Source organism: Doryrhamphus excisus, linkage group LG2, assembly GCF_037039965.1.
Source record: "Doryrhamphus excisus strain RoL-2023G ecotype Guam linkage group LG2, RoL_Dexc_Guam_v1.1, whole genome shotgun sequence".
NCBI lineage: Eukaryota > Metazoa > Chordata > Actinopteri > Syngnathiformes > Syngnathidae > Doryrhamphus > Doryrhamphus excisus.
The window spans coordinates 2,383,667-2,408,885 of record NC_136358.1 but is presented as its reverse complement, the minus strand read 5'-3'; the positions used below and the strand labels follow the sequence as shown (position 1 = coordinate 2,408,885).

General features: G+C 44.4%; 7 protein-coding genes and 1 long non-coding RNA gene across 11 annotated transcripts; 3 read left to right on the top strand and 5 right to left on the bottom strand.

The window, feature by feature from the left end:
• Nucleotide 1: 1 nt before the first annotated feature.
• On the top strand, nucleotides 2-5,103 carry alpk1 (alpha-kinase 1). Its single transcript, XM_058065583.2, has 14 exons — nucleotides 2-20; nucleotides 226-332; nucleotides 445-599; nucleotides 673-871; nucleotides 938-997; nucleotides 1,064-1,150; nucleotides 1,223-1,299; nucleotides 1,381-1,476; nucleotides 1,553-1,657; nucleotides 1,739-3,176; nucleotides 3,246-3,393; nucleotides 3,473-3,635; nucleotides 3,753-3,939; nucleotides 4,021-5,103. The coding sequence occupies exons 2-14, from the start codon at nucleotides 227-229 to the stop codon at nucleotides 4,203-4,205; spliced, it is 3,006 nt and encodes a 1,001-aa protein (XP_057921566.2). The 5' UTR covers nucleotides 2-20; nucleotide 226; the 3' UTR covers nucleotides 4,206-5,103.
• On the bottom strand, nucleotides 4,912-8,147 carry cskmt (citrate synthase lysine methyltransferase). The gene is made up of 2 exons (XM_058065602.2): nucleotides 7,980-8,147; nucleotides 4,912-7,630 (listed from the first exon to the last, which is right to left on the bottom strand). Exons 1-2 carry the CDS (start codon nucleotides 8,056-8,058, stop codon nucleotides 6,945-6,947), a joined length of 765 nt encoding a protein of 254 aa, XP_057921585.2. The 5' UTR covers nucleotides 8,059-8,147; the 3' UTR covers nucleotides 4,912-6,944.
• LOC131124813 (ependymin-2-like) lies at nucleotides 5,241-6,826 on the top strand. Its single transcript, XM_058065604.2, has 6 exons — nucleotides 5,241-5,434; nucleotides 5,540-5,574; nucleotides 5,661-5,795; nucleotides 5,936-6,122; nucleotides 6,209-6,296; nucleotides 6,399-6,826. The coding sequence occupies exons 1-6, from the start codon at nucleotides 5,368-5,370 to the stop codon at nucleotides 6,514-6,516; spliced, it is 630 nt and encodes a 209-aa protein (XP_057921587.2). The 5' UTR covers nucleotides 5,241-5,367; the 3' UTR covers nucleotides 6,517-6,826.
• A 1,047-nt stretch (nucleotides 8,148-9,194) lies between the features above and the next one.
• On the bottom strand, nucleotides 9,195-11,647 carry LOC131124810 (ubiquitin thioesterase OTUB1-like). 2 transcript variants are annotated; one of them, XM_058065599.2, is made up of 7 exons: nucleotides 11,505-11,647; nucleotides 10,847-10,908; nucleotides 10,638-10,736; nucleotides 10,440-10,558; nucleotides 10,277-10,361; nucleotides 9,658-9,852; nucleotides 9,195-9,570 (listed from the first exon to the last, which is right to left on the bottom strand). In XM_058065599.2, exons 1-7 carry the CDS (start codon nucleotides 11,545-11,547, stop codon nucleotides 9,373-9,375), a joined length of 801 nt encoding a protein of 266 aa, XP_057921582.1. In that variant the 5' UTR covers nucleotides 11,548-11,647; the 3' UTR covers nucleotides 9,195-9,372. The 2 variants fall into 2 exon arrangements, with proteins under 2 accessions (XP_057921582.1, XP_057921581.1); XM_058065598.2 differs by having other exon boundaries at nucleotides 11,496-11,562.
• Nucleotides 11,648-11,789: 142 nt separating this feature from the next.
• Nucleotides 11,790-19,409, bottom strand: nectin4a (nectin cell adhesion molecule 4a). 3 transcript variants are annotated; one of them, XM_058065592.2, is made up of 11 exons: nucleotides 18,654-19,407; nucleotides 16,911-17,105; nucleotides 15,986-16,153; nucleotides 15,461-15,742; nucleotides 15,251-15,368; nucleotides 14,217-14,371; nucleotides 13,970-14,129; nucleotides 13,822-13,897; nucleotides 13,423-13,485; nucleotides 13,129-13,308; nucleotides 11,792-12,918 (listed from the first exon to the last, which is right to left on the bottom strand). In XM_058065592.2, the coding sequence occupies exons 1-11, from the start codon at nucleotides 18,706-18,708 to the stop codon at nucleotides 12,544-12,546; spliced, it is 1,827 nt and encodes a 608-aa protein (XP_057921575.2). In that variant the 5' UTR covers nucleotides 18,709-19,407; the 3' UTR covers nucleotides 11,792-12,543. The 3 variants fall into 3 exon arrangements, with proteins under 3 accessions (XP_078651375.1, XP_057921575.2, XP_057921574.2); XM_058065591.2 differs by having other exon boundaries at nucleotides 11,793-12,918; nucleotides 13,970-14,132; nucleotides 18,654-19,406; XM_078795249.1 differs by having other exon boundaries at nucleotides 11,790-12,918; nucleotides 13,970-14,371; nucleotides 18,654-19,409.
• On the top strand, nucleotides 11,831-14,898 carry LOC131124816 (uncharacterized). Its single transcript, XR_009128938.2, has 3 exons — nucleotides 11,831-12,926; nucleotides 13,406-13,946; nucleotides 14,024-14,898. It is a non-coding gene; the product is annotated as an uncharacterized LOC131124816 (long non-coding RNA).
• Nucleotides 19,410-19,440: 31 nt separating the features above from the next.
• fcer1g (Fc epsilon receptor IgFc epsilon receptor Ig) lies at nucleotides 19,441-21,409 on the bottom strand. The gene is made up of 5 exons (XM_058065605.2): nucleotides 21,205-21,409; nucleotides 20,296-20,387; nucleotides 19,942-19,983; nucleotides 19,731-19,754; nucleotides 19,441-19,648 (listed from the first exon to the last, which is right to left on the bottom strand). Exons 1-5 carry the CDS (start codon nucleotides 21,269-21,271, stop codon nucleotides 19,595-19,597), a joined length of 279 nt encoding a protein of 92 aa, XP_057921588.1. The 5' UTR covers nucleotides 21,272-21,409; the 3' UTR covers nucleotides 19,441-19,594.
• A 90-nt stretch (nucleotides 21,410-21,499) lies between these two features.
• ndufs2 (NADH:ubiquinone oxidoreductase core subunit S2) lies at nucleotides 21,500-25,158 on the bottom strand. The gene is made up of 14 exons (XM_058065601.2): nucleotides 24,996-25,158; nucleotides 24,596-24,699; nucleotides 24,315-24,505; nucleotides 24,098-24,218; nucleotides 23,892-24,004; nucleotides 23,733-23,807; nucleotides 23,588-23,665; nucleotides 22,992-23,077; nucleotides 22,777-22,896; nucleotides 22,571-22,700; nucleotides 22,399-22,494; nucleotides 22,087-22,170; nucleotides 21,755-21,812; nucleotides 21,500-21,681 (listed from the first exon to the last, which is right to left on the bottom strand). The coding sequence occupies exons 1-14, from the start codon at nucleotides 25,100-25,102 to the stop codon at nucleotides 21,644-21,646; spliced, it is 1,401 nt and encodes a 466-aa protein (XP_057921584.1). The 5' UTR covers nucleotides 25,103-25,158; the 3' UTR covers nucleotides 21,500-21,643.
• Nucleotides 25,159-25,219: the final 61 nt, after the last annotated feature.

The following is a 25,219-nucleotide window of genomic DNA, read 5'->3' as shown; positions in this document are numbered from 1 at the left end:
ACTTGAAACCGGCCGTTAAGGTAGGTGAAAACACGTAAAAAAACGTATATACCACTAATATCACCAAAAGTGTAATGTAGTCCGGAAATAAAACAGAAACAGTATGTTTACACGAGTTGAAGAGCCTCTTTTTGACAGACGTCCTCGACTGCAAAGATCCTCTATAGCTATTGTCATGTTATTGTGTTGTTGTGTTATTACTATGGATATTTATGTGTGCACCAGAATGGCTGACCCGGAAGTGGGGGTGTTGTTGGAAGAGTGCCTCGTGTCAGTAAGAGCAGAATGTTCCACAGAGCCCACTGACAGGCAGAACTATTGCAGTTTAAGAGGTAAGACACAGGGTGGCGCTATTGCACCAAAGCTGTGTAAGAAGAAGCTGCTTTAATGTTTTAATAAAGCAGAGATCTGCTTGATTAGTATTAATTATGCTTAACTGTGTAGACTCCTTGTGTGCCGAGTTGGCCTCTCTCCTGCAGGAGGCCATGGAGATGAGGTGGCCCTTTGTGCCTGAGAAATGGCAGTACAAGCAGTCCATCTGCGCCAACGACAAGACCAACCTGAGTGATGTCATCAGCCAGAACCTACCCCAGCTGCTGGTGCAAAACTGTTCAAGTCATCTCTAGTGTCAGTCTTGTTGCGGTGTTACATTTACGTTTGCTGTTTTGTCAGAATGTCCTCAAGGCCTCCATTATGGCCCAGGAGGCACACACGGCACTCGCTGTGATTTTTCTAGTGGACCGCTTCCTCTACTGGACCGACGAGTCCACACGATTGTTGGAGATCACCAAGTTGCTTCACAAACGCTACCCTGTTGCCCCTGTGGCACCTCAGTTGGTCATAAGGCGGGCACGCGTGTACCTCAACTCAGGTAGATGAGACTCTGATGGATTTGTTGGCTCTTAAAGTCCCATAATCACCCTCTCTCCTTTTACAGGGAAACTACAGAAGGCTGAATACATCTTGAGCCATCTAATCATCAGCAGTGGAGCCACAGGTGGACAGCCGTTTACACCTCACAATACTGTATAGCACGTCAAGAACTTTTTCCCCCCCCCAACAGGATGCTGGGTGTACCGCTGTGAAAGTGACCGTGCTCTTGTACAGGCTGTTAGTCTGCAAGTGCGTGGGATGGTTTTGCAAAAGCTAGGTCTGATTTGTTGCTCCTTGGCCATCCAAACAAATAGGTTGTTTTAACTGGTGAAATGTAATATGCTTCCAGGCCTGTGGCTGGAGGCTGCTCTGCTCGTCTGGGCATCTCTGGTCGGTTATTACGCTCTGCCTCAGCCAGATAAGAAGGTCACAGTGGTCGACTTTATGAGTTTTATAAGCCAGCGTGGTCAAATTTGCACACTCGTATGAATAATGTCGACCTCACAGGGCATAGGGACCTCTCTCGGCATCTTGGCTAACATTCTGGTGTCCATGAATGATGAGGACTTCAGTGCTTTCAAGGCCAACCCAGACATTGACTTAGTGAGTCAAACTAGTGGTTGCTAACAGTAACAATTGTGTTGTGTTGTTTGAGTTTATGTATTGATTTCATGTGAAGTCTTTGCTTGGTGATGCAAGCCATCGTCTCCTGTCAGCAGCCGAGGCAGCCAAAATGGCGGTGGTGTACAGCCAGTACACATCGCTCTATGTGCTGACTAATGTGGTATGTTTTATTGCCTTAATGTGTCTAGATTTAATTAATGTGTGTATTAGCAATTAAAGTCGTTCTATGTTCTCCTCATAGACTGCACAAGGGACCAGCTTGTTATCGTACAGTTTTTCCGTTGCGTGTCCCCCCACAGAGAGGAAGCCATTCCTCCTGCAGGCCAAAAAGGCGTTTGAGATCGGCCTCCTCACCAAAGCAGACGGTGAGGTGATCACCAGCAAGCAGGAGCTCCACACTTTCATCAAGGCTGCTTATTCACTCGTTGTCACTCACAAATGGCTCAACGGATCTTCGGAGGCTGTGACGCATGCCTCACTGGCCTGCCAAGAAGCTTTGGCTTGTTTTTACCACTACTGCCATCCGGATACTCAGGACAGAGGTGGCTTTTGTATGGACATCATGCAACTGATTGCTCAAGTCAAACTGGAGTTGCAAGTGGAGCCTTTCTTAAATTCTGATGGCCGCTCTTTTATCCCCGATAGCTACAGAAACACGAGTGACACGTTGGTTGGTTTCACAATGGAAGCCTTCTCCAAGCTGTTGGAGAGATTTCAAAAGTATCACGTGTCGTTGTGCAAGACCACCAAAGCAAAGTGTAAGGCCGGGAAGGAGGAAGAGGATGGAGCAGGGATGTGCATGACTGCACTAGCGACAACAGTGGGTGCATTCAACACAGAATGCACGACAGAGGCCTGCAAACCTTCAGAAGATGCTCCTCAACCGCCTGACAGTGGCAGCATAGATGGCCTTAGCTCTTCCTGGCAGAAGCTCTCCTTGAAAAGTTCACTGTTTCCACAGCTCGGTAGTAGTGGTGGTTACTCAGGAAGGAGTGTCGCCGGACCTCAAAATGTTGGCTCTGCTACTTTCCTGAAATCGGAAAGACCTGACAGTTCCTTATGCTCAAGTCGTGGTTCTGACAAGTTTGAAATAATAGAAGCTGAAATACCGACAGATGACTCTGATGTCCCAGACAATGATCGTGGACCAGAAGCTGGAGCGCCACGGTCCTTATCCCAGTTAATACTAAGATCAAGCTCTCTGAGCAACAGTTTTGGTTCTAAATCATCAGGTGAAAACACCTCATCAGTCTCAAGATCCAGGACTGCAGGGACCCACCAAAGCAGCAAATCATCCGACACCAGCGGGAGCTTCTTTCTCATGAGAACACAAGATTCAGAGACCAGTGATCTGGAGTATGACCCTGTTTTCGAATGGGAATTTCTGGGTATGCCCAAACATGTAGCAATTCCAGAACAGTGTAGCAGTACTGAATCCTCGACAGAAGACTCCCATGGCATACCGGAGGAGTTCATGGTTGGTCTTGAAAGCTTGAACCCTTGGTGCCACAGCTGCCTGAAGCATGGCGCCTTCGCTCGTGTTGCTCCAGATGGGAAGTATTCCTTGTCCCAGGAGGACTACCAGAGCCTCCTGGCTGGGGTTTGCCATGAATGTCTGCTGAAGAGGCTGCATAGCAAAAAGAGGAAGTTCAAACTGGACCGATACAGCACGGCCCACAGTAAGTCCACACGTTCTCAGTCATTGTACATTCCTTTGACGGAAACTACTGTACTTCTGCATTGTCCAGGCGCTCTTCATTTGAAGTTCTCCAAAGCTACGGGACTGTGGACCGCGAGGGAGACCTGTGCATACATCGGCCAGTCACTGAATTTGCACGGCACTCACAGAAGCGCCATCTGGGTCCAGTTCTTGCACCAGGAGGAGAGGCTGAGCAGGTGTCCAGCAAGCAAGACATGACTCAAGACATCATGAGAGCCTGAGAATGAGGGATTCTGACTTTGTCTCAATCCGCAGTTACGTCGGGAAGGACTACCTTAAGCCGACACAGATTCAGTTCCACCTGAGAGACGTGGAGAGACAAATGACAGCCCAGTATTACGTGACAGAATTCAACAAGAGCCTCTACGACAAGGACGTCATGGCCCAGATGTTCTTCCTGCCATCAGAGGCGCTGTTGGTGAGGCCAGATCACACCAAGGACACACAGATGCCGTTAGGTTTAATGCCATTTAGCATTAAGTATCTGCGCTTGTTTTGACACTGAACAATCATTCTGTTCGGTGCTGGTGAGCAGATTCTAGAAGGAGATGAAATAGCGGGTTGCATCACAGTGGAGCCTTACATGCTCGGCCAGTTCGTCAAACTCACCAACAACAAGAAAAAGAAGAACAACAAGCTCCCGGCAACGGAATACGGCCTCGCTTTCGGACATTTTACCTACCTTCACTCCAACTGCCAGGAAGTTGTGGTGGACTTGCAAGGTCTGACAATAGGAAGTGTGCAATGAAGGTCTTTCTAAATGAAGATGACATTCGTTTGAGTTGAATCTTATCTCCTTACAGGGTGGGTGACAGCCAACGGCAAAGGACTGACTTATCTCACTGACCCGCAGATTCACTCCACCAGAACCTCCCGAGGCCCCAACTTTGCTCACAGCGGCATTACTTCCTTCCTGCGGGACCAACACGGACCAGAATGCAACAGTGTGTGTCAGCTGCTCAATCTGACGCCAGTGCCTAAACAGTGATAGAGTCATGTGTGCAGTAAATAATAGGATGAGCGGTCTCCAAAACTGCAGAGGTCATTACAGTTGTGGCTGTTGGAATTCTTCATTTGAAGTATCTTTATCTTAGCAGCTTTATCTACCTCTACATGCACTTTAAAATGTTACTACTCGGCGGTTGGTGTGAAAGTCTTGTGTTAAATTTGCCATACTTTTAGGGTTTACAATGAACTCATCAGGGCTACAAATGCTGGCTGAGCAGTTTGCTCCTTTCCAACATTGGTTTTATTGCCGCTCTGTTGCACAATATACTTATTAATAGATGACCATGTGGTAACTTTCTCAGGGAAAAATGTACTTATTTATAATGAGTTTTCAAAACCACCTCAATGTGGTTATCAGCTGCTTCCTGTTATGATCCAGTTGTCTTCGCTGTTTAGGTCAATCAGTAACCTTCGGAGTCATGTCTTGATAATAAGAGTAATAATAAATGATTGGGATATCAGAGTGTTGGGCATTATAATAAATTATTTCTTTATATTTATGATAACAATTGACAGTGGAAATTATTTGTCTGCACCAGCCTTACAAATACTATATATGAGTGGATTGTAGTCTGACCGGTTTGACAGTGCAGAAATCACCTGACACATAGACTAAAAGCCACCTTGAATTCGACTTTGTTTTGTGACTGACGAAATATGGGTCATATGCAAACACACTAGTCGTCAGATGATCTTATTGTGTCAAACATCCTGCTGATCATGTGATTTTGTGTTTCACAGCTAATAAAATAGAAAGGTGACCAAGATCTGCGGTGTCATGTTTCACCAGGCAAACTTAATTTAAATGAAATACGTAAAGTTCTTGATTAACAGAAATGCAACACCGGTGTTCACATAATATGACTGGGACATTACTTTCTGGTTGTTATGACAATCAACCTATTGCTTTATTGGCGTCCATTGCCCCACTGACCCTTGAAGCCAATCCTCCTTTTAACATGTTCAGTTGGTTAGAGGTTTCTATTTGCTTTTACTGTGTCATCTAAGGTTTAGCAGGTGGTCATTAAGCGGCATAAAGAGGCTGAACTTTATCCCAGTGTGAGTGCGCTGGTGTTTATAAGGAAGTAGCTCCTCCTTCCTTATTCATTGTTGCCAGTGTGGAAGCTTTGTGAGGTACAAACATGCAGTTTCTAGTTGTGTTTGCTTGCTTTCTAGCAGCTTGTCTGGCCCAGAAGCCTCGCCCGTGCAGTAAGTACATGGAGGACAGGAATGCTGGTCTGGCTGGTCTGAGTCTTTGCATTTCTTTCTTTCCATTTTTACTATGCTAACTTCTGCTTTTTGTCTGCCAAACAGTGAGCCCTCCTCTTCTGAGTGGCGAAATGTCAGTGGTGCGTATTTTTCTGTGTGCTGCGTTGTAAAGGATTGCCTGAACACAACAAAAATATGAGCTCATCAAAACATTGTTTTTGTGCAGGCCACACAAAATGAAAAGCTGTTTGCTTTCATTCGCTACCTCTATGACGCTTTGGGAGAGCGGGTCAGGCTCCAAGAGATGGGATATTACCAGAATCAGTCCTTCACCTATGATGCTCTTTTGCTCTTCAGAGAGGTGCTCAATCATATTCAAATAAAATCTTAAACACTTAGGGCCTTCAAAAAATGTAACCAGCTAACAATTAAAAGTGTGTTGAGGAGGTATGACCTTTGACTTCAGAAGGTATAAGGCAAAAAAACAACTGTACCTTGCAGGCCACCATGTACGAGATCAACAATCAAGACCACACATGCAAGAGGAAGCCCCTGAAGGTCGATTTCCACCCGATGGCAATCCCGAGGAACGCCACTCTGTTGGGTCAGGCTGTTTTGGGAAGCTCCTCCGGCCCGGGTGAGGGGCTCCTCGTCAACTCGTGGACGGGCACCATTCCCAACACTGGAGGTGAAAATGAAGCGAGTACAGAAGTCAGAAATACGGTCATCACTCATCTCCACACGTGATGACCCTCACCTTCATCCTTCCTGCAGGACATTACTTGAGCACAGTCACCGAATTTGGATGCATACCTGTCTCCACGGCCTACCAAACTAAGTCTTTTGGATGGATGGTGACAAGGTCAGTGGGCTATATTGACAATTACTGTTGTTCATTAAACAAAGGTGGTTGCGTAAAAATCAATATCAACAACTTACCAGGTGTCATTCTTATTTTTGGCAGTTTCGTCAACAATGTCATTGGGATCCTGGACCCCAGTCAGCTCAATCCACCAGACTTCTGCCAAGACGCGTCACATGAGGAGCCAGTCGATTTCTTCAGCTTGTTCCAGATGAAATGAGTGCGTGTTTTCAAGTGATACAAGATGTCAATCACTTGTCAACTTATTATGCATAAGAGAAAATGAGTCTGTAACAAATATTCCTGCTTTTGCAACATTTTGGGGTTACTTGTAGTCCTTAAATTACACTTCAATCATGCTGACGTACACAGTCCTCTGGATACAGAATATAAGTTGTTTACATTAGCGAAAAACACTTCCATACAATGTTTTGGACCTCAAGTGGTCAGTTTTTTTATTCTGTCGTTTTATAAACTAAATTTCGACATTCAGTGATTTGTTTTTTAACTCAATAAATAAATATCAAAACAATGTCGTATAATGTGTGAATTGACACTGCCTGTGACCGCCATTTGCACTTAATCCATGTGCAGGGAAAAACTTAATACATTTATATTAACCAATTATCTCACATGAAGACTGTCAGTTCAGTTCTGCACAGTCAGGCGAGGGGTCACTTGGTAGCAGTAGTAACACACTCCCCTCATTTCCCCTACTTCCTGCAGCCCAATATTTACCCCCCCTGCCCACCTCTCCCGTGCTTCTGTCTCCAACCACAACAGCCTGGCATCTGGGTCCTCATCAGAGAACTGGAGCAGAGACGCTGAATGCCGCAAGGCCTTTAAACACTGTTTCAGCACCAGGCCAGCCTTCCCTCGCCCTTCCTTGGACCTCAGTAGGGCATCTGTGGTGCCCTTGTCAACTATGAGGTCCACACTACCGGGACCAAAGTGTTTGTGCAGCAGCGTGCAGTCCAGCTCCACAAAGTCCAGCTGAGAAAATGAGTTGAGAGGCTGGATAGCATTGGCCAGTATGTGGTCCTGCATGAGCTGCACAGCAACAGGGGAAATGTCAGCACATGTGACCCGCACCGGCACACAACAGTGCTGGTAAATGGAGGGACCCAACGCAGAGGTGCCGCAGCCCATGTCCAGGACTTGGAGTGGCCGGGCCTCAGAGCTGGACTTAGTCTGTAGTAAAGGCATGATCAAATTTTTGACAGCTGCAAAGCCAAAGAACCACTCGAAGTTCTTGAACGTGGTTGTTCTGCTGCTGCTCTCAGAATAGAAGCGGTCCCAGGTGGCTTTCTTGTCCATGTTTTCAATCAGTTCAGCTGGACAGACAGAAAGGACAGGACTTATGAGCTCTTTGTTATATCTGACATGTCGTGTCATGTAAAACAAACACTGTATTGTATTGTATTGTATGCAGGTTTCAACACACTACGCTTCTATTCATGTTTAAATGCATAATGGTTATTGGCTGAACGCAAGATTACTGTAACGTTTGCGCAAAAACGTATAAACAATGCAATTTAAACGCGCACGTCTGTAAACTCGCTAGGTCAACAGTTAGCATTTAAGCTATAGTAGCAATGAGCGAAGTGCCAATACAGCGTCATATTAGAAAAGGTGACAGGGGAAAATTATTAACAGTAAAACATTTACTACCACGAAACATACACGTAAGAGACGAATGAAGTCGCAACTTTAAAGATGAAAAGGTTGTACGACTTAACGTCTTTAACAACACCCGTGTCATCTTCGCTTGGCTTGGAGATTAAATATTTGACAGGAGCGCTCACTCCCAACCGAAAGCCGGCGAATTGAAACGTTTGGTCGTTTCATCTTTTGCTGTCGCCGTGTGAATAATTCATATACGTTGAACATCTTAAGTAGCATTTTGTCGTAGAAAATGTCTGAAACAGTTCTAGACATTTATACTTATACAAATGTTGTTAATATGGCTTGACCATAGTTAATATGGCTGTCAGTAGGTCAGTATGGGATTGATACTTTCATTATGAGATCGATGTTTCTGTTATCTTCTGTTTATGTCTTCAAATGTTTTGTGTTTTTCAAATATATACAGTATTTATATGTTATCATATTATTCATGTATTGTTGTATTTATATATTGTAATTGTTCACAAATATTTATTTGGTATTACAGTATAAAAAAAATACAGCTTCAGTTTCATGTGTAACTGTCATGTAAATCCCTTTAATAAAACTCAATGAAACGCAGTGTAACAAAGGAAAAGTATCCAACAAAGCAAGAAGATAACATTTACAACCACAAAAGAAACCTGTACAACTCTAAAATGCCAGGGGTCACTTCATCTATTTTTGTCAGTCAGGATTTCATTCGATATTTTGTGATGACTTGAGGGTTGTTTGGGGACACCATGGACTGTGTGTTCAATCCGTTTGATTTGGTTTCAGACCACCATGCTTACGCTTCATCCGTGTGGCTGCTAGAGATGAAACGGTACACATTTCATACATGGACGGCCATTGCAACCAGAACTGTCACTGTTAGCTGTATTTTCCACGTTATTGATATTTTATTTTGACCAGCCGCCTCTGTAGGCACTAAAGTATCACCATCAATGTATTCTGTAGGACTACCCAATTAGTTTTAGGGTCACACTTTGCCAATCGTGCTAAGCTGTGGACCACAACATCCACGTCAGATGTTATTCCTGCTACTACTGTGATCCCAAGTAGCGTATATACTGGACTAGACCACCTTGCACCTTAAACGTCATATTTCTGCATTACATTTCCAACTTACTAAAATCAATTTTGGTAATTATATTTTAAGTGGAGCTCACAACTAGCAAAAAAAATGTCTGGGAGGATGGAGCCTACTATTCAGGGAAGAGATGGGGGTGCAAAATGATGTAACAGACTCGAACAAACTTTATTTAATGTTTTGAGTTCATTAAATAGGGTAAAAATTGAATAGGATGGAGTCGACAAGTTCTGGGGCCGCCAGTTCTGGTATACCATTTCATCCCTAGTGAGTTAGGCTGCTGGGGATATTGACGGGGGGGAGGGAGAGGCAGTTGCGCTATTTGTACAAGATGTCATAATGGCCTGGTCTATAGAGCAGGAAGATGCGTGGGTCTCCGCCTTCCGGGAAGACGTGATGATTGACTGTTCCTCCCTCTCCTCGATCCATGTACTCCACAAGGATGGATAAGTTCAGGGCCTGGGCTAAGGCGATGATGTGAATGTGGTCACTTTCTTTAGACATTGGCTCCACCTCCTTGGGTCGGGGGTAAAAATAAAACAGAAATGAGCTAACTGGTAAAAATAAAATGTCACACTCAAGTTGAATGAAAGTCAAACGCACCTGCTGACAGAATTCTTTGACAGAGCATCCTCCCTCGATGAAGTGCTGAAAGAAACTATGCTCCCGCTGCAGGTAGCCCGAGGTGAGCAGCCGCAAATACACAACCACATAGTCCGACACGTTCTGGTCATTGAAGGATCTCAGTAGCTCCTTCAGGCTTGGCTGCTTTTCGCACAACTCGATCAAGTCCATGAACTACAGGACAGACAGGAAGTGACATTGTAAAGTTCTGTGTCGGTGTTGAGCATGCCATTTGATCTCCGCCAAAACAAGAGGGGACATGTTTTCTGGTGAGTCAACATGATAGAGTTGGAACTACAACTGATCAGTTGCTTTTCAGTAACCTATGCAAATGTTAATCGAAAATCGGAGAAGGCCTTTGCAAAAGTGGTCTGAATGAGTTGAATACAGAGAAAATAATGTACTAAAAGCTGACCAATCACTGCCCTTACGCAGGTCGCAGCAAAGCAAGGTTAGATTTTTTTGGAGGTGCACATCAAGCTTCCCAATAGGCTTGAATGCGGAGGATTGACCAAGCCTAGAGGATGCTAGCACAGATACCAAAGCACAAACCAGGCTTTAAAACGGGAAGGTAAAACTTCTATGTTAACAAACTCACAGTGTGGTGGAAGTCCTCGATGGTGAACTCGGTAAAACCCTCGTTAACCAGGTCCAGTTTGCTTTTTGCTGCCACTTCCTTGAACCTGAGCACACGGGAAACACCATGAATGTATGCTGCATCAGCTTTACTTTGATGAGGGGAAAAAACAACCACCACTCACCTCTGCAGTTCTTTGCTGTCATCAAGAAGAGACTCGAGATGTGCGAAGCCAAAAGCTCTGTAGAAACAATTCCCGTCTGGTCTTGTCTTGCGGATGTATGAATATTTTTTGTACAAGTCCTGCGGTGAAGCAGAAAACAATAGTTAGAGTGAACGCAGAGTGACCAGAGGGCACAGTGATGAATGAGGTTTCACTGACCTTAATCTTGAGCTGATAAACCGTGTCGTCCTCAGAGTACTCCCTCTGCAGCACGGAGAGCTCCTTTCTTTCAGACACTAACGGGTTACTGTTGGCAATCTACATGGCCAAACCACAGAAGGTAATACAAAAACAAAAATAATGCTTTATTGGAAACGGCTACTTTGTTCTAAATGAACACTGCTCTCGTCAGTTAACATAATTCTCACCTCTTGTTGTATTCTGTCCTGCTGTGCAATTATGGCCTCATCATAAGCGAGGCAGTTCACTCCTATGAAACATCAGTGCGGATTAATGAATTCAAACGGGTTCCCCAAGTAAGTTATGTTATGGCTTTGGATCCTAAGTGTATCTAATCGTATATGAACTGGGGGCTAGGTTGATGTAGAATCGAATTAAGAAAATAATCAGTCCTTAAACGAGGCATGGTCGAGATGAAACAAGATATGTATGCACAACAACGGCTGCTAGCTAACCCTTGCTAGCTCGAAAACAAAACCACACTTGTCCCCACGTCGTTTTTTAAGAAACATAACTACGCTTTACTGGCTTTAGTATCACATCTACGGTTTGAATACCCCCTTAAGTCAAAAGATTTGGGACTGTCACTCTCTGTTATCTTGCCTGGTCACCATACAACCGTTCTGTTTTCTTTGTGTAGCAATGTTAGCTTGTTAGCGTTAGCCAAAAAGCTATGGCCTCTTTTCTCTAATTTGATGGCTGCGTGTTTCCCGCTTTGTCTTCGGACAAGTCAGCTAAACCCCCAAAACGGAGCAAGGCACCCGTATTAGGTATGCCCTTCACGCCACCATGACAAACACTCTGGGCTCCGTGTTGTGCCTTCTGTGTTACACTTGCTTTTCTCACCCTCGATCTCCCCCTGTGATGATTCCTGCTGCTCCTCCGCCATCTTAGCCGTCCAGGTCTGTTTCCTGTTTTTTTCACAACTTTATTGCTTATGCACAAACTGACAAAACGGTACCATGAGTACAACAAACTGGAGGATAAAGACGCATTCTACACAGTTCGGCAGTAATTATATAATCGTTTATGCCGTCACACATTGAAGTAACATTTAACTAGATTTTAATAGGTCTTGCGGGGATTCATTGTACACAGTACATGTTTTGTCTTCACTCTTGATGTTAAAAACGGCTTGTGATCTGGTAACTTGGCAACATATTATTGAATGGTTATATGCCTTTTGTGGCCATTTTAACATTGTTACTTCACAAAGGGAGTCTCTATTAGTGTCAATTTAGTATCCATCTTTTAACAACAATAATATGATCTATAAATAATAATCATAATAAATATGATATGGTTGAAAAGAGACATAATTGTTGTAAAAATCGTCACATGTAGTTTATTCACACTTGAAATAACCCCTGAACACATCCCCAGGTAATGGAAATTGGGGCTTTGGTCCGATAGATAAATAAAAAAATACCGTATGTCTTGCACAGTACTGCACACTAGATGGCGCTGTAGGCAAATAATCCAACCGGCTATTAGGGGATACAGATTATTACAAAATTGTGTGTCTATGTAACATGTCTATAATGCATCAAACAAAGTAATACTTCACATTTTCACATACATAAAAAAGTATACACAGGAAATATACAAAATATGTAAAAGTTTGACCACACGTGGTTCACAGTGGTCATATCGTGTCTGCATGCAGGGACATTTTATCTGATCCAAAAGAGTCTCAGGTAAGACGGTAAGTGGAGGGAAGTCACAGGTGTGGCAAGAGGGGAGACACCAACTTGGATCCAGTCCCAACCTGCCCACAAATGAACCTGCACAGAGCTCCCAGTACATGTCCCCAAGTCCAGTCCAGTGTAGACTCCCCCTTTAAAGAGTTTTTCAGCGTAAACTGTATGTTGTGACCATTTTATCGCTACACAATCTGGGCCTTGTGCACCAAGGAGGCATGGGGGCTAACCATGGTGGGGCTAGGAGCTGGTTTTAACCTCATGGTCCCGTTTATGAGCTGGTAGCCTGCCTCAGACACCTGGGAGCTGCTGGTCACACTCTCTCTGTCGCCAGGATGCTCCCGCCCGCCGGGTCCCCCGAGGCCTTCGTCTACTTCGTCCTCATCGTCCGTCACGGGTGGGTAGCTGCAGCTCAGGGAGGAGTGCCGCAGGGACCTGGTGGTGCTGGTGGGCCTCGAGCCACCCTCGGCAGAGCCGTTGATGTGCCGGACGACCTCCGTGGGCGATTGGACAATGGGCAGTGATGATGGGATGAGAGGTGGATGCAGACGGGATTCCTGCTGCAGAGGTACACAATATATGATCATGTAACATTCACACTTGTTCTGGTGTGTTTGCTCTGCTAGTATGGTTCCTTTGGTCAAGTCTGAACGCAGTCAGCCAAACCCTGGTGCGCACCAAACGAGGATAAACCAAAACCACTTTTTTGGTCTGGACCCAAACAGTCTTGAGTGCCGCGTGTATTGAATGCTGTGTTTGTGAGCCCATACCAGAGATATGTTGCTGTTCCTCACATATGTTTCCACTCTAATTCGGCTCTCCTCATCCCGGTCCAGGGGCCGCTCTCTGCCCCTCCGTGAGTTGTTGTGAAGAACAGGTCGACCCAGGTAGTCGTACGCTCCTCTCCCGCCCGAGAGAGTAGAGCGGCTGTCACGGCTCTGAGCCATCTCCTATCAGCACAGGAAATTACACTGATGACTTTCATTATTTGAACATCTAAATTTAACTCAGCTGAGTGATGAAAATCTAATGTTGGTGTTTTTACAGTGAAGCTAAAGACTGACCCCGAGAGAAGACATGCTGGTTCTCAATGTTCCCTCTACCCTCAAAGGGATGCTCTCCTCAGTCTGCAATGACAGGAAACAAACAGACATGAGTGACAAACTTGCTCAAGTTAAACTTTCCCATTTCCTCGGAGAGACTAAGTAGGTTGAAACGACAGCAAGAAGATCTTATATGTCGTCCCAGCAGGATTAAGTGCTGGATTATGTCTTCATTTTATGTGAAAAGAGAAAGAATGACTGACTAAGTCTATCAATTTGCAATGAAGCACCGATCTGAGCGCCTCCCTGCCACAGTGACACATAAGAGACCCTGATGGTTTCTGGATCAGCACCACATGGGCAGAACTGGGTTGAGATGAGAAAAGTCGGGATGACGTGTGAAAAGAATAATTCAAGTACCGCTCCTCTTGCATCTGTGCTGACCGAGTTCATCCTCCTGAAAGACGCTTGGCGTGACAGAGTGCTGATTTCCTCCCTGTGGGGCACAATTATAAACCCACTAATGAAGATATTCGAAGGAGCAGGTGAGACCAAGATCATGTCATACCTCTTCTCGGTCAGCTCCCTCTTCAGCATCTTGTTCTTTTTCTTGTGGTGGCAGGTGACGCAGATAACGATGACCAGCATTGAGATGAGCAGCCCCCCAGCGATGGCCCCCACTATGATCATCAGCGTATTCTCCGCCATGGTCTGACTCCCGGAAGACTCTGCTGTAAAAGCAAGGAAAAAGAAAGAAGTTGTCTGCTGTGTTTTGAATGTCTTGTCAAAGGGTGACTTGTTAACCGGACACACACCTGCCACTAGAATCTCCACCTCCGCTGTACCCACCCCCACCTCGTTCCTCGCCAGGCACTGGTAGGTGCCGCCGTCTGACTGGCTGAGGGGGCGCCCAAATTCAAGGGTTCCGTTGGGGTGAGGTATCACACCATCGGGCAACTTGTCACCCAGTCTGCAAACACACACAAAAAAAACACACTTTAAATCACATGCATCCCCTATCACTCAATCAAAACATTTTCCTCCTGCCATCATTTAGGCTGCGTTTCAATGCTTTTCATTTATCAACACAAGCACATGTACGACACCGCAACAGCAGCGATTGCTTCACCAGGCGCCTGTTATTGACAAAGCCAACTGGTTTGACGGTCTTGTTTGCCTGGCGTTTGCTTTCAGTCAAGGCGTGCTGCTGCTATTAACAACAATAAAGTCTTCCATTAGAATGTCAGAACTTTAAGAGTTGCTTGAAGTGGCAGACATTGTTGCTTTTTTTTTTTTTTTTTGGTGGTAACAAGCACCACCATTGGACACACCCTGATGACATTTTAATTCCCCTGCATTAAGCAAGCCAAAGATGACTGGATCACCTCGTGTGTCAGAGGTACAAGCAAAACAAAGCTGGAATCTGTCCATTCCCACTTAGTCGCCACTTCTCTTGTACAGGGGTCAACTTGAGGGCATGATTTTGAACAGTGAATGAAAAATGTGTAGGTCAAATGATGTGCAAAACAAAAGTGATGCCCTAAAGTCTGCCTTTGAAGATATAAGGCTCAGTTTTTAGGTGTTATTTTATCACTAAGTAGTTTGTAGTGGTGGAAAAATATGATCACATTGCTGTATGTGGGGATTGGTAGAATAATTAGAATAATAGAAATATGTTTGGAATATTTTGATTTCCTGATGTTCTTGGGTTGTTGAATTAATCTTGTGTCTATAGATGTCATGGGAAAATAGTGGGATGGTGTAATCACATCAGGGTTTACTGGAAAAGTAATTGAGACCAGACGCTGAGTCAACAGACAGTAGGATTAGGAGGCGGAGCCAACCGTACCTGGTCCAGGTGAATATCTGCGGTTTGGGATTTCCTCCACTCACACACCTCAGGGCTGCATGCTCCAGGTCAACATACCAGTCACCATTGTAGCCTGACACCTCAGGATCAGGAGGAACTGAGAGGAAATAAGGGCTATTTGAATACAACACAACATGCATGAATGCAATCGGAGGATTAGGTTTCACCCGTTCACAAATCCCCACTCACAGTGTACCACCAGCTTGTTCTGCAGCCTTCGTGGGCCCCCTGTGAGAGTTGGATGCCATACCAGACAGTCCAGTTTCTTCCCGTTCATCCTTCTAAGTGGGTGCAGAGAGTAATGGGTGGAGACGGCCCCGTTCTCAGATGAACGGTTAACCGATTGGCCGCTCAAGTCCGTATCCCAGGACAGTAGAGGCGGAGGGCGAGCCAAGGAGCGACAGGAGGCCGCTGGGCGGAAAGACTGTCCCTCAACCAGAATGACAGGGTCCAGGGAGGAGATGGGGATGGCTGGAAGATTGGGAAGAATACCAAATATTTTCATATATTCATGGTTCTACTTCTTGTTCCTCCCCGATACCAGAGTTTGTTACAAAACTCATTTCGGCCATTTGTCATTTCGCTCACTACCCAAAGCTCATGACGATCCACGAGGGTAGGAATGTAGGTCCGGCTGCTCCTATTGTCCTATTCTACCTGCTTGTGTTTATTTTTATGATGTGATTTCCAAAATAATAGACTGGAAAGACTTACTCCACACTGTGAGCGACATTGCATTGTCAAAGTTGCCCAAGGGGAAGGTGCTGATGCGACAGATGTACGTCCCCTCGTCTGAGACATCTGTGCTCATGACCACCAGAGACGAGTCCATCGTGGGGTCGCTGCTTTTGAATCGCACACGCCGAGACCAAGTCCCAAATGCTATAAACAGACAGAAGGTGAGGAGGGGGGAACACAAAACATTAATTGTCACCTTTTTTTTATTGGCTCACGGCATATTCTAAAAAGACAAAAAAGTTGAAAAAAGATCTAAAAAGGCATCATGTAATAAGGAAAAGTTGGAATGTTTACACTAATAACACAAACAATAGGCTTCATCACTGACATAATTTTTCCCATAGAAAATAATGTAAATCCAATTCATCCATTCTAGTATACACTCAAAAATATGAATACATTTTATGGAAAATAATGAAAGTTTTAAAGGCAGAAAACAATACAAACTAATTATAAATGATCAATGGACGGAACTGGCACTCCCAGCTTTCTTTGGCTCCATGGCGTGTTATTTTGTAATGATTTTGTTTGGGCACTTGTAGCAACACAGCAGTCATTTATCCATTTTCTATACCACCCTGGATGGTGGCCAGCCAATCACAGGGCACATATAGACAAACAACCATTCACACTCACATTCATACCTATGGACAATTTGGAGTCACCAATTAACCTAGCATGTTTTTGGAATGTGGGAGGAAACCGGAGTACCCGGAGAAAACCCACGTACAAGATGCCCGGCAGTCATGCTGCAGTGAAAATGTGATATTTTGGCATCAAACCAGTACACTCATCCAAAAAGCCCCATGGTTTCAAGTGAAAGTAGTAGCCCCTCTTCTGATTTGAGTCTGTTTTTCTATCAAATCTTTGAATGTAATCGACATGTTTCACATGGAGCTACCTGTCTGGCCGTTACTGTGATGAGCTGTGATGATCTGCTCCTTGACGCCATCCAGGAGCTCCTTGTACCATGTGACCTGCACTACCACGTCGTCGCCGGGTTGGTAGCGGCAGGGCAGGACCGTCTCCTCCTCGGCCAGCGATCGTATAGCATTGTTGGGGGGCTGTTGGACAAATCCTCCTTGCACCACTGCAACTAAAATAAGACAAAACGCCCATCATTAGGTTGTACGTAAGAAATATAGAACTTTTTGATAGTACAAAACACAAACATGTATCTTATGGATGTAGCACAAGTGCTCAGTGTGAACACAGGCCGACTGGGGCCACAAAGTGTCCACTTTTTTTAGCAATCTTTTTCACTTCCTGTTTCTGTCCCCAATGTTTGAGTCCAGGACAAGAGGTGCTCAGTGAGCGGAGACAGATAAGAGGCAGAGACACAAACTATCAGCACAAATGAAGATATGTCGCTTGACTCGTTACTCGAGATGAGCTGTCATAGCTCGCCGTGTCCAGACAGGAGATGTTCAAGCCCGCGGGAATTAAAGTCAGGCGTGGTGTATTGGAAATGCAGGCCATATTGTATATGGAGAACATCTCTATAGTTCTGAACTCTTCTATCAATGCAACCAAGTCCAGTTATTATATTTATATAAATGCAAAGATTGCTTGTGGTTCTCCATCCTGCATCAGCAAATTGTAGTTCATTCCCAGTCATCGTTATCCCGTAGTATCCATCCTCTGGCCCGGGGCTGAAACCGTCTCACACGCAAAGGTTCTGAATCACAATGTCAATCAGTGGGAATGGGTCGGTGTGTGTGTCAAGCATATGATTCATGCATGCGTTTGCTGCTCACACCCGCCGAGTATTTGGCAGTCTAGAGGGTGTTCTCTCACCTCTCCTGAGAATTCTCATGGCTGGTGTGTGTGGAATCCATCAGTGCTGCAACTGCATTATCTGCTATAGGCTGATAAATATATCAATATATAAAACCTAACCACCTCTATGGATTTAGCTACTGAGCCATCACCCCTCAATGATAACTGGTGACCAAAATTGCAGGAACTCGAACTTCTCATATATCTTCTATTTTAAGGGACTGCATTCAACACAAAGTGGGCTACAGTGCAGAGACGCTGTCTCTTTAAGGCATGCTCTTCTCCAGCAGATATCCGCAACTGTGTGTCGGACAGTGGAAGTCGCCCAGAAACATGGCATGTAAATAGCGCAGACAAAATGTGAGATGCGTTCACAAACATTTGGTCTTTACATTATTTTTTTTCCCACTGCGACCCACTGAAAACGGCTGGTCGAGATCTGCAAATTTCTAATTAGGATTATGTTTTATAATGAAATGTGCTTGATTAGTGTGCCACTATTCTACACACACACACACACACACACTTGTGTAGGAGGGTCCGAGCAGTTAGGCCGAGACAGAAGGAGGCAATTGATCGACCAGTTTTTCCTGAAATGTCAGCAAGCAGAACAACTGTTGTTGTTTTCCCCTCTCTATTCCTATTTTTTGGCATTTCGCTTCTTAATTCGCCTCAGAGAACGCTGGCGCCTGATTGAGGATGTTTAACTACTTTCCTTATGTCAGAGGGGTGTTAAAATGCTCATTCCTGCCTGATAAGTCCATTGGTATGCTGCAAATGTGGAGTATATATCAGTGAACGTATAGATAAGCTTTAATGGTGACATAAAGAAGGATGAAAATAAGCATGCAAAGTGTCTTCTTACCAAAAATCCACAGGGCCAGGAGACGCAACAAGGGTCCTTTCAGCCGGAATGTCATCCTCCCCAACACTTGCTGTTACTTGTGAACAAAGTGAGGACTACAAACCATCCGCCTGGCTGCATAAAATACTCATTTTCTTAAATTTCCCCTCAAAAGTCCAAAATTTAAGTCCTTTTTCTGTGACGGTAGGTGACACACATGGCCTTTTGGAGTGAGGAGAAGCACTCAACAGCTCAACCTGTCAGGGATACACCTGTTTGCATTACACCTTTTTGGTTCTCCCTCCCTTTCCGTCTATGCTTGCCTACGTTGGGGCCAGAAGTCACCTTTCCGGTTTGGCTGAGGTAGCGTGACAGTTATGTTCTCGTCTTTACTTGCTCCACTCACACCAAAGGGAGAAAGTATGAATCCCGTCTGATGAGACGAAAATCTGAATTTGAATGTTTTATAATGATGGAAACATTTTAGTGTCATTTTGTTTAATTTGAACTGCATAAAAGTGGCTTGGTTAGACATGTACTGCTGTCCTAGTGGTGGTTACTCACATGATGGACCATCAGAAATCAATGTTTTTATAAAGTATGAGAGGTTTGTGTGTTTGTGAGAAAGGGCATAGACATACATCTGCCACCTAGTGGTGTGTTTGGATGATTGATTTAGTAAATGCATTGCAAAAACTAGTTAGTGGTAGTGGGTGTTTGCTTTGCACAATTAAACACGTCTGAAAAGGAATGTCTCAGCAATGACTGATATTTGTTTCAAAAAATCCTAATTGGCAGCCAGCAGGACATAGACCCCTCCAAAATTTAATTTCTCTTTTTTATTTAAATTATCTTTTTTTTTTAATTGCACATTGCAATTTTCCTGTCATGTACCAAAAAAGACATAATTTGCATACAGCCCAAAGGAAGCCATTAATAATAATTTTTAAATCAATTCCTGGTCATTCCTTTATGCCAATTGTGGCGTACGTGTCCTGGACGTGAGGTGTCAAACCCTGAGAAGGCAATAAGAATTATGTAACAAGAATAAAAACAATGCCAAGTACTGTAGATGTCATAATTGGCTCCAAGACTCACCGTGTAGATGCCTTCTTCCACAGCCTGTTGAGTGGGGAAAGGTTTTTCAAATTAAGATGCAATAGTGAGGCCTCCTGTGGTTTAAATGTCATAAATGCATCCCAAATGTTCGTATTGACCATGTAATGGTAATTTTTTAGCATGTGTGGGGCTTCTTTGCACATGTGAGATCTTTAGGTTCATTTGCATCAACATTTTTCAACAAACTCACCTGCTTCTCATTCCCCTTCACAGATTTCTTCGCACTACGGATCTGTAGGCGTAGCATATTTAGAGTAAAAAAATAAACATTTCCACTTGGCCCATATGTTCACATTTTACAGATTATCATAAAAAAACTCCTCTTCCTTCATGTATAAGTGCAAACATTCTGGTTCAGACATCTTTCACAATCATACAGGAAGTGAAGCAACACCCGCTGACACACACTGCATTCAAGTGGTGCATACTGTATTCAGGAATGCCCACTGACAATTGATTCATGTTGTTTTTTTTTTTAAGCCAACCGTGTATCAATGCAATTTATAAATACATCCATACAGTTGGTTAGATGTTCTTTTCCAACCTTGAGTCTGCAGTAGAGGGCTGTCAGGATGATGCCGTACAAAAGCAGAATACCATCCAGCACGTAGCAAATCTCAGGTTCAGCAAGAGCGTCTGCACAAGATATAGATAAGATATAATATGAGTTTACAGTGGATTACATGTTTGGGATTATGGCATCATGCTGAGTATCAACATAAGTGACTGCAGGTTGACAACCACAATAATAAACACTGTTAGATGAGTGTCATTATCTTGTATCTTATAGTGGAAGGATTTTGGATACGGCTCTCCTACTGGTTATTCCAGTGAAGAATGCAAAACTTGTGCATTAAAGATGGTAAAATCCAATGTAGGTCAATATACGGTATGCTATTTCAACAAAACATCCACATTTCAGCCATGTGTGGTCGGTGACAAGCTCCTGATTCAATCCTATACAGTCCACTTTATTTCTATAGCCCATTTTAGAAACACAGTGCTGCCCAAAAAGTATAAATAAAACCTACAATATCCCAAAGGCAAATAAAAAACAAGCTGTGGGTTGACCCGTATAATGTAGGGTTACCTAATAAATTCTCTTTGTCCACCAAAAATGAAAAGGAAATGAATCACTCTTCAGAAAGACGGTGATCACATGATAGCGCCCACATCTCTTCACCACTGTTTGACTATGATGGACATTTTACTGCCCTCTATTCCATATAATAAATGAGCACCAAAGCTTAAAAGTAACTTTTTACTTTTTGATAATGGAACATCAAAATGCTCACCACAAACTGCTTCTTTTTCAGAACAGAAATTAGGCCAAATTGAAAGTTTCTGCTCAGTTTTGTGTGATAAAAAGAACCTCAGTGTCACAAGTTCCTTCATCGGTGACCTAAGCACACGTCAACAAACCCCCCCACCTCGTTTGTAGGCCTGAACTCACCGGCTCGACCCAAAGTCATCCATAAAGGAATGGCTGCCAGCAGCAGGCTCCTGCCCCACGAGGCCATGGTTCTTCCGCGTCCAAAAACACGAGTTGACCCAGTTGAGATCTCTTTTTCTGGTGAAGACTTAAAAGTAGCAAAAGAAAAACAAAAAAAGCCTCACAGCTAAGAGGGGGAAGTTGTGGTCCATTCTCTCAGATCTCATTAGGCCACTCCCCTTCGAGAAGACCAAACCAGGGCAAAGTCAAACCGTTTTGGTCTCTTTGCGCATCTAAGTGAATTCATCACAAAAAGTTGGATGATAAAATATTTATTAGGCATTATACATTACAGATCGCGAACATCACGCCTGCGTAGGTGAAGGGTGAACAGGAAGTAAGCCTCACTAGAAGGTATGCCATGACAAGTCGCCACCTTTACAAACCAAAAAACACGCACTTAGCGGTCGACCTCGCCAAACACGATGTCCTGTGTACCTGCAGGTGGAAGAAAAAGGCTGGTGACCTCGATATCAGTGACGCCATCGCTCTTGTTGACAACTTCACTTACCAATAATGGCCACTACGTCTGCTAGCATGTGTCCTGTCGCCATTTTGTCCAAACCCGCCTAAAAAAAGTCAAAAACATACATTTAAAAAAAAATCCCTTACAACCTGAAGTTAACTCCCAAGTATTGTATTCTGTTCAAACAACTTTGAGGGCTTAAATTAAATCAATAATGTTGCTGAGATGAGCAGGAAGGAAGCAGCAGAGAGGGGATTTCAAAAGTACTTACTGAAGTAAAAGCAGCCTCAAGGACGAGCCGTTTAAAAATGTGCTGCATGATGCATGGCTTTGTTTTTAATATTCACTATTGTTGTTGTTTTTTTTTAAGAACGCACCAGGTGGGCGAATCCGGGAGCTTTGATCTTGCAGCGGTACGGTCTGCTGGAGCCGTCTGACACCAAGTAAACACCAAACTCTCCCTGCGGCAACACACACACACAATAATGAATGTCACAGCAACTCCCTAAAGGCTTCCTAATTATTAACACTGCAGCGGAGGTTTTTATTGTGTGTTTGGTTGTGGAATTGCACACACATGACTGAAGGTTTTGGTGTATCTTCTTAACATTAGCTCAACTGGGTATCGTTCAATGAAATTGTTTGACGAATAACAGCAGAAATGTGTAACGTGGTTGAAGCGTCCTCACCTTGGGGGCCTCCACAGCGGTGTACGTGGCCCCTGGAGGCACCTGGTAGCCCTCAGTGTACAGCTTAAAGTGGTGGATGAGAGACTCCATGGACATCTGCCACAAGAACCAGACAGAAGTGACGTCTCGGCGGCACGCACACATGTCAAAAATGCTTCCAGCATCAACTCACCTTCATCTCAGATCTCTTGGGCGGAGCTACCTTGGCGTCGTCTACCTTGATCTCACCTTCCGGCATCTTGTTGAGGGCTTGGTGCATGATCCTCAGGGACTGCCTCATCTCCTCCACCCTGCAGAGATACCTGCAGAGAGGACATGACATGCTTGAGGCGAGTAGTGCACGAGGGAGGAGCCAAAAGAGCGGCACCGGTCTCCAACCTGTCGTAGCAGTCGCCTTTGCTTCCAATCGGGACGTCAAACTCCACCTCGTCGTACTTGTCGTACGGTTGGGACTTGCGCAGGTCCCACTTGATGCCAGAGCCTCTCAGCATCACTCCGCTGGTGGAGGGAGGTAGGTGGGAGGTAGACATAACCAAATGAATAAATATAAGTGTCTTCAGAGAAACCCTTTCTAAAAAAGCAGCAGGCACCACCTGAAGCCATAGTTGAGCGCTTCCTCCGCGGTCACCACGCCGATGTCCACAGTGCGATTCTTCCAGATACGGTTGTTGGTCAACATCTGCAGAGGGGAGCAACCAAACAGGTTGTTGTTGATATCATTCCACCAACATTCACAGTGCAGGGTATGATGCCCAATTTTTTTTGTTCAAATGTATTACCAAAGAAATTGTCAGTGTCTTGACAAATAGAGGCCAGGAATTTTGGCTATGGTAGTTTTTGGAGAACTTGATGGCAGGAACCACTGCACTTCAATGATGATAAGATTGGTGAGATGCATATCACATTCTATGTAAATGGAGCATTGTTTTTCAAAAGACTGTATAGGCGAAATAAGTGCTTCCCATCAAGCAGTAATGAGCTGTCTCTTTTTATCTGCTTTACATCTTTAGAACACACAGAAAGGATTGTAGATGATGGGTAAAATTCCCCCAAATTCCCCCCAGTGGCATTATACAGTAAATAACTGTTTAATTCCTTTTTTATTTTAATACAAAATAAGAGTAATAGTGACAGGAGAAGTTCAAGCGTCCAGTCAACTGGACTGCCCGGCTGCAGAATGACAACCCACCTCTTCCACCTCGTCGATGCGAATGGAGAAGTTCTTGCACCACTCATAGATGTCGTCCATCAGGCCCAGAGGAAGATCCTGAAACATCGTGGAAGAGTTCACCACTCACGTTCACACACTTTTCCTGTTGGTTTGTTTTGGTTACCTGATGAACACCACCAGGCCGGACGTAGGCGGCGTGCATTCTGGCCCCGGACACTCTCTCGTAGAACTCGAACATCTATAAAGAGCAAAGTCTCGAATCAAAATGCTAAAAATAAAGTGGTGCATGATATCTGCAAAGACAGAAGAAGTCGGCAGTCACCTTCTCTCTCTCCTCGAACATCCAGAAGAAAGGGGTCATGGCGCCGATGTCGAGCGCGTGAGTGGTGACGGCCATGATGTGATTGAGGATGCGGGTCAGCTCTCCATACAGAACTAAAATTTAAACCCAGAGGAGCAGTTTGTTAATAAATCTTCTGTTTCTAGCAAATGCTAATTATAGATCCAGGGTCCACTTGTGATGCTCACCTCTGATCCACTGAGCACGGAGTGGTGCTTGGATATTAAGAAGCCTTTCCACTGCCAGTGAGTAGGCCTGCTCATTACACATCATGGAAACATAGTCCAGACGATCAAAGTAAGGCAGAGCCTTCAGCAGACACAGGAAGAAGAGACATCATGGCATTAAGATGTGCAAGCAGGAAGAAGCACTGTGTTTTCATTCTTTATCATTTGGGTTGGGTACCTGCAGGTAAGTCTTGTATTCGATCAGTTTCTCTGTGCCGCGGTGAAGCAGGCCAATGTGAGGGTCGCATTTTTTGACCGACTCGCCACTGAGCTCCATCACCAGACGCAACACGCCGTGAGCGGCAGGATGCTGCGGCCCGAAGTTGATGGTGAGGTTGGACACATCCTTCTGTGCCACAGGATCTTTGTCTGACCAAAACAAAGTGCGTAGGACATTATGTGGAGATTTCATCAATCATTTCTAATGCAAATATATTTTTCAGTGAGTGACAATGGTACCATTCCACGGAGGTGGTACCCATTTCTCATTAATTGCTGTGGGGTACATCACCGCGCCAGCAAACTGCTCAGTCCACTCCACATCTGGTTGCCATTGTTTTTGCCTGAAACAAACACAATTATCACTACATTGCCGTCTCACTACCTGAATTATCTTCATTTTAGTGCATGCTGTGGCAATGCCATTAATTAAGGACGCGTTTGGTTCAATGCATGGACTCTTAGTGTTATTGGGGCTGTTATATAATACGACATGCAGTTATCAGATAAAGCGCATATTATTGCGTTTTGCTAACATTAGCTTGCTGTTGTCCGTGTGTGCATCTTTGTGGCTACACTGTCGATTTGACAGTATCATCAACGACTATAGACCGCACATTTTAACCAAGCTCTTTCTTACCTGTTTTGCAGGACAGTGCAACCAGGGCTCCCAATATTACTATTTAATATTACTTTTGCTGAAGGACGTCCTAGTTTGGTAAGCGACCTCAACATTGTGGCCGCCATCTTGGTTGTCAAACCACCTCAGGCAAGTGACGTCATGAAGACTCTTCTTCGGCTTTCTTAAAGAGGTAGCGCTCTTGGCTACCATCTAGCGCTGAGCGTCATTATTACAACAGTATA

Excerpts from the sequence above, each read along its gene's own strand:
- alpk1 (XM_058065583.2), top strand. The coding sequence starts at position 227 with ATGGCTGACCCGGAAGTGGGGGTGTTGTTGGAAGAGTGCCTCGTGTCA. Across the intron at positions 600-672 it reads AGAACCTACCCCAGCTGCTG|AATGTCCTCAAGGCCTCCAT; the intron begins GTGCAAAACTGT and ends CTGTTTTGTCAG. Across the intron at positions 1,151-1,222 it reads GATGGTTTTGCAAAAGCTAG|GCCTGTGGCTGGAGGCTGCT; the intron begins GTCTGATTTGTT and ends ATATGCTTCCAG.
- LOC131124813 (XM_058065604.2), top strand. The coding sequence starts at position 5,368 with ATGCAGTTTCTAGTTGTGTTTGCTTGCTTTCTAGCAGCTTGTCTGGCC. Across the intron at positions 5,435-5,539 it reads CCAGAAGCCTCGCCCGTGCA|TGAGCCCTCCTCTTCTGAGT; the intron begins GTAAGTACATGG and ends TCTGCCAAACAG. Across the intron at positions 6,297-6,398 it reads TTTGGATGGATGGTGACAAG|TTTCGTCAACAATGTCATTG; the intron begins GTCAGTGGGCTA and ends TATTTTTGGCAG.
- cskmt (XM_058065602.2), bottom strand. The coding sequence starts at position 8,058 with ATGACACGGGTGTTGTTAAAGACGTTAAGTCGTACAACCTTTTCATCT. Across the intron at positions 7,631-7,979 it reads ACTTCATTCGTCTCTTACGT|CTGAACTGATTGAAAACATG; the intron begins GTATGTTTCGTG and ends CTGTCTGTCCAG.
- LOC131124810 (XM_058065598.2), bottom strand. The coding sequence starts at position 11,547 with ATGGCGGAGGAGCAGCAGGAATCATCACAGGGGGAGATCGAGGGTGAG. Across the intron at positions 10,909-11,495 it reads GGAGATCGAGGGTGAGAAAA|GAGTGAACTGCCTCGCTTAT; the intron begins GCAAGTGTAACA and ends GATGTTTCATAG. Across the intron at positions 9,571-9,657 it reads TCAAAGAATTCTGTCAGCAG|GAGGTGGAGCCAATGTCTAA; the intron begins GTGCGTTTGACT and ends CCCCGACCCAAG.
- nectin4a (XM_078795249.1), bottom strand. The coding sequence starts at position 18,708 with ATGACATTCCGGCTGAAAGGACCCTTGTTGCGTCTCCTGGCCCTGTGG. Across the intron at positions 16,154-16,910 it reads TCACAGTAACGGCCAGACAG|CATTTGGGACTTGGTCTCGG; the intron begins GTAGCTCCATGT and ends GTCTGTTTATAG. Across the intron at positions 14,372-15,250 it reads CAGATATTCACCTGGACCAG|ACTGGGTGACAAGTTGCCCG; the intron begins GTACGGTTGGCT and ends GTGTGTTTGCAG.
- fcer1g (XM_058065605.2), bottom strand. The coding sequence starts at position 21,271 with ATGGCCTCGTGGGGCAGGAGCCTGCTGCTGGCAGCCATTCCTTTATGG. Across the intron at positions 20,388-21,204 it reads GATGACTTTGGGTCGAGCCG|ACGCTCTTGCTGAACCTGAG; the intron begins GTGAGTTCAGGC and ends TATCTTGTGCAG. Across the intron at positions 19,649-19,730 it reads TGGAAGAAGGCATCTACACG|GGTTTGACACCTCACGTCCA; the intron begins GTGAGTCTTGGA and ends TTGCCTTCTCAG.
- ndufs2 (XM_058065601.2), bottom strand. The coding sequence starts at position 25,102 with ATGGCGGCCACAATGTTGAGGTCGCTTACCAAACTAGGACGTCCTTCA. Across the intron at positions 24,506-24,595 it reads GGTACCACCTCCGTGGAATG|ACAAAGATCCTGTGGCACAG; the intron begins GTACCATTGTCA and ends TGTTTTGGTCAG. Across the intron at positions 24,219-24,314 it reads AATACAAGACTTACCTGCAG|GCTCTGCCTTACTTTGATCG; the intron begins GTACCCAACCCA and ends TGTCTGCTGAAG.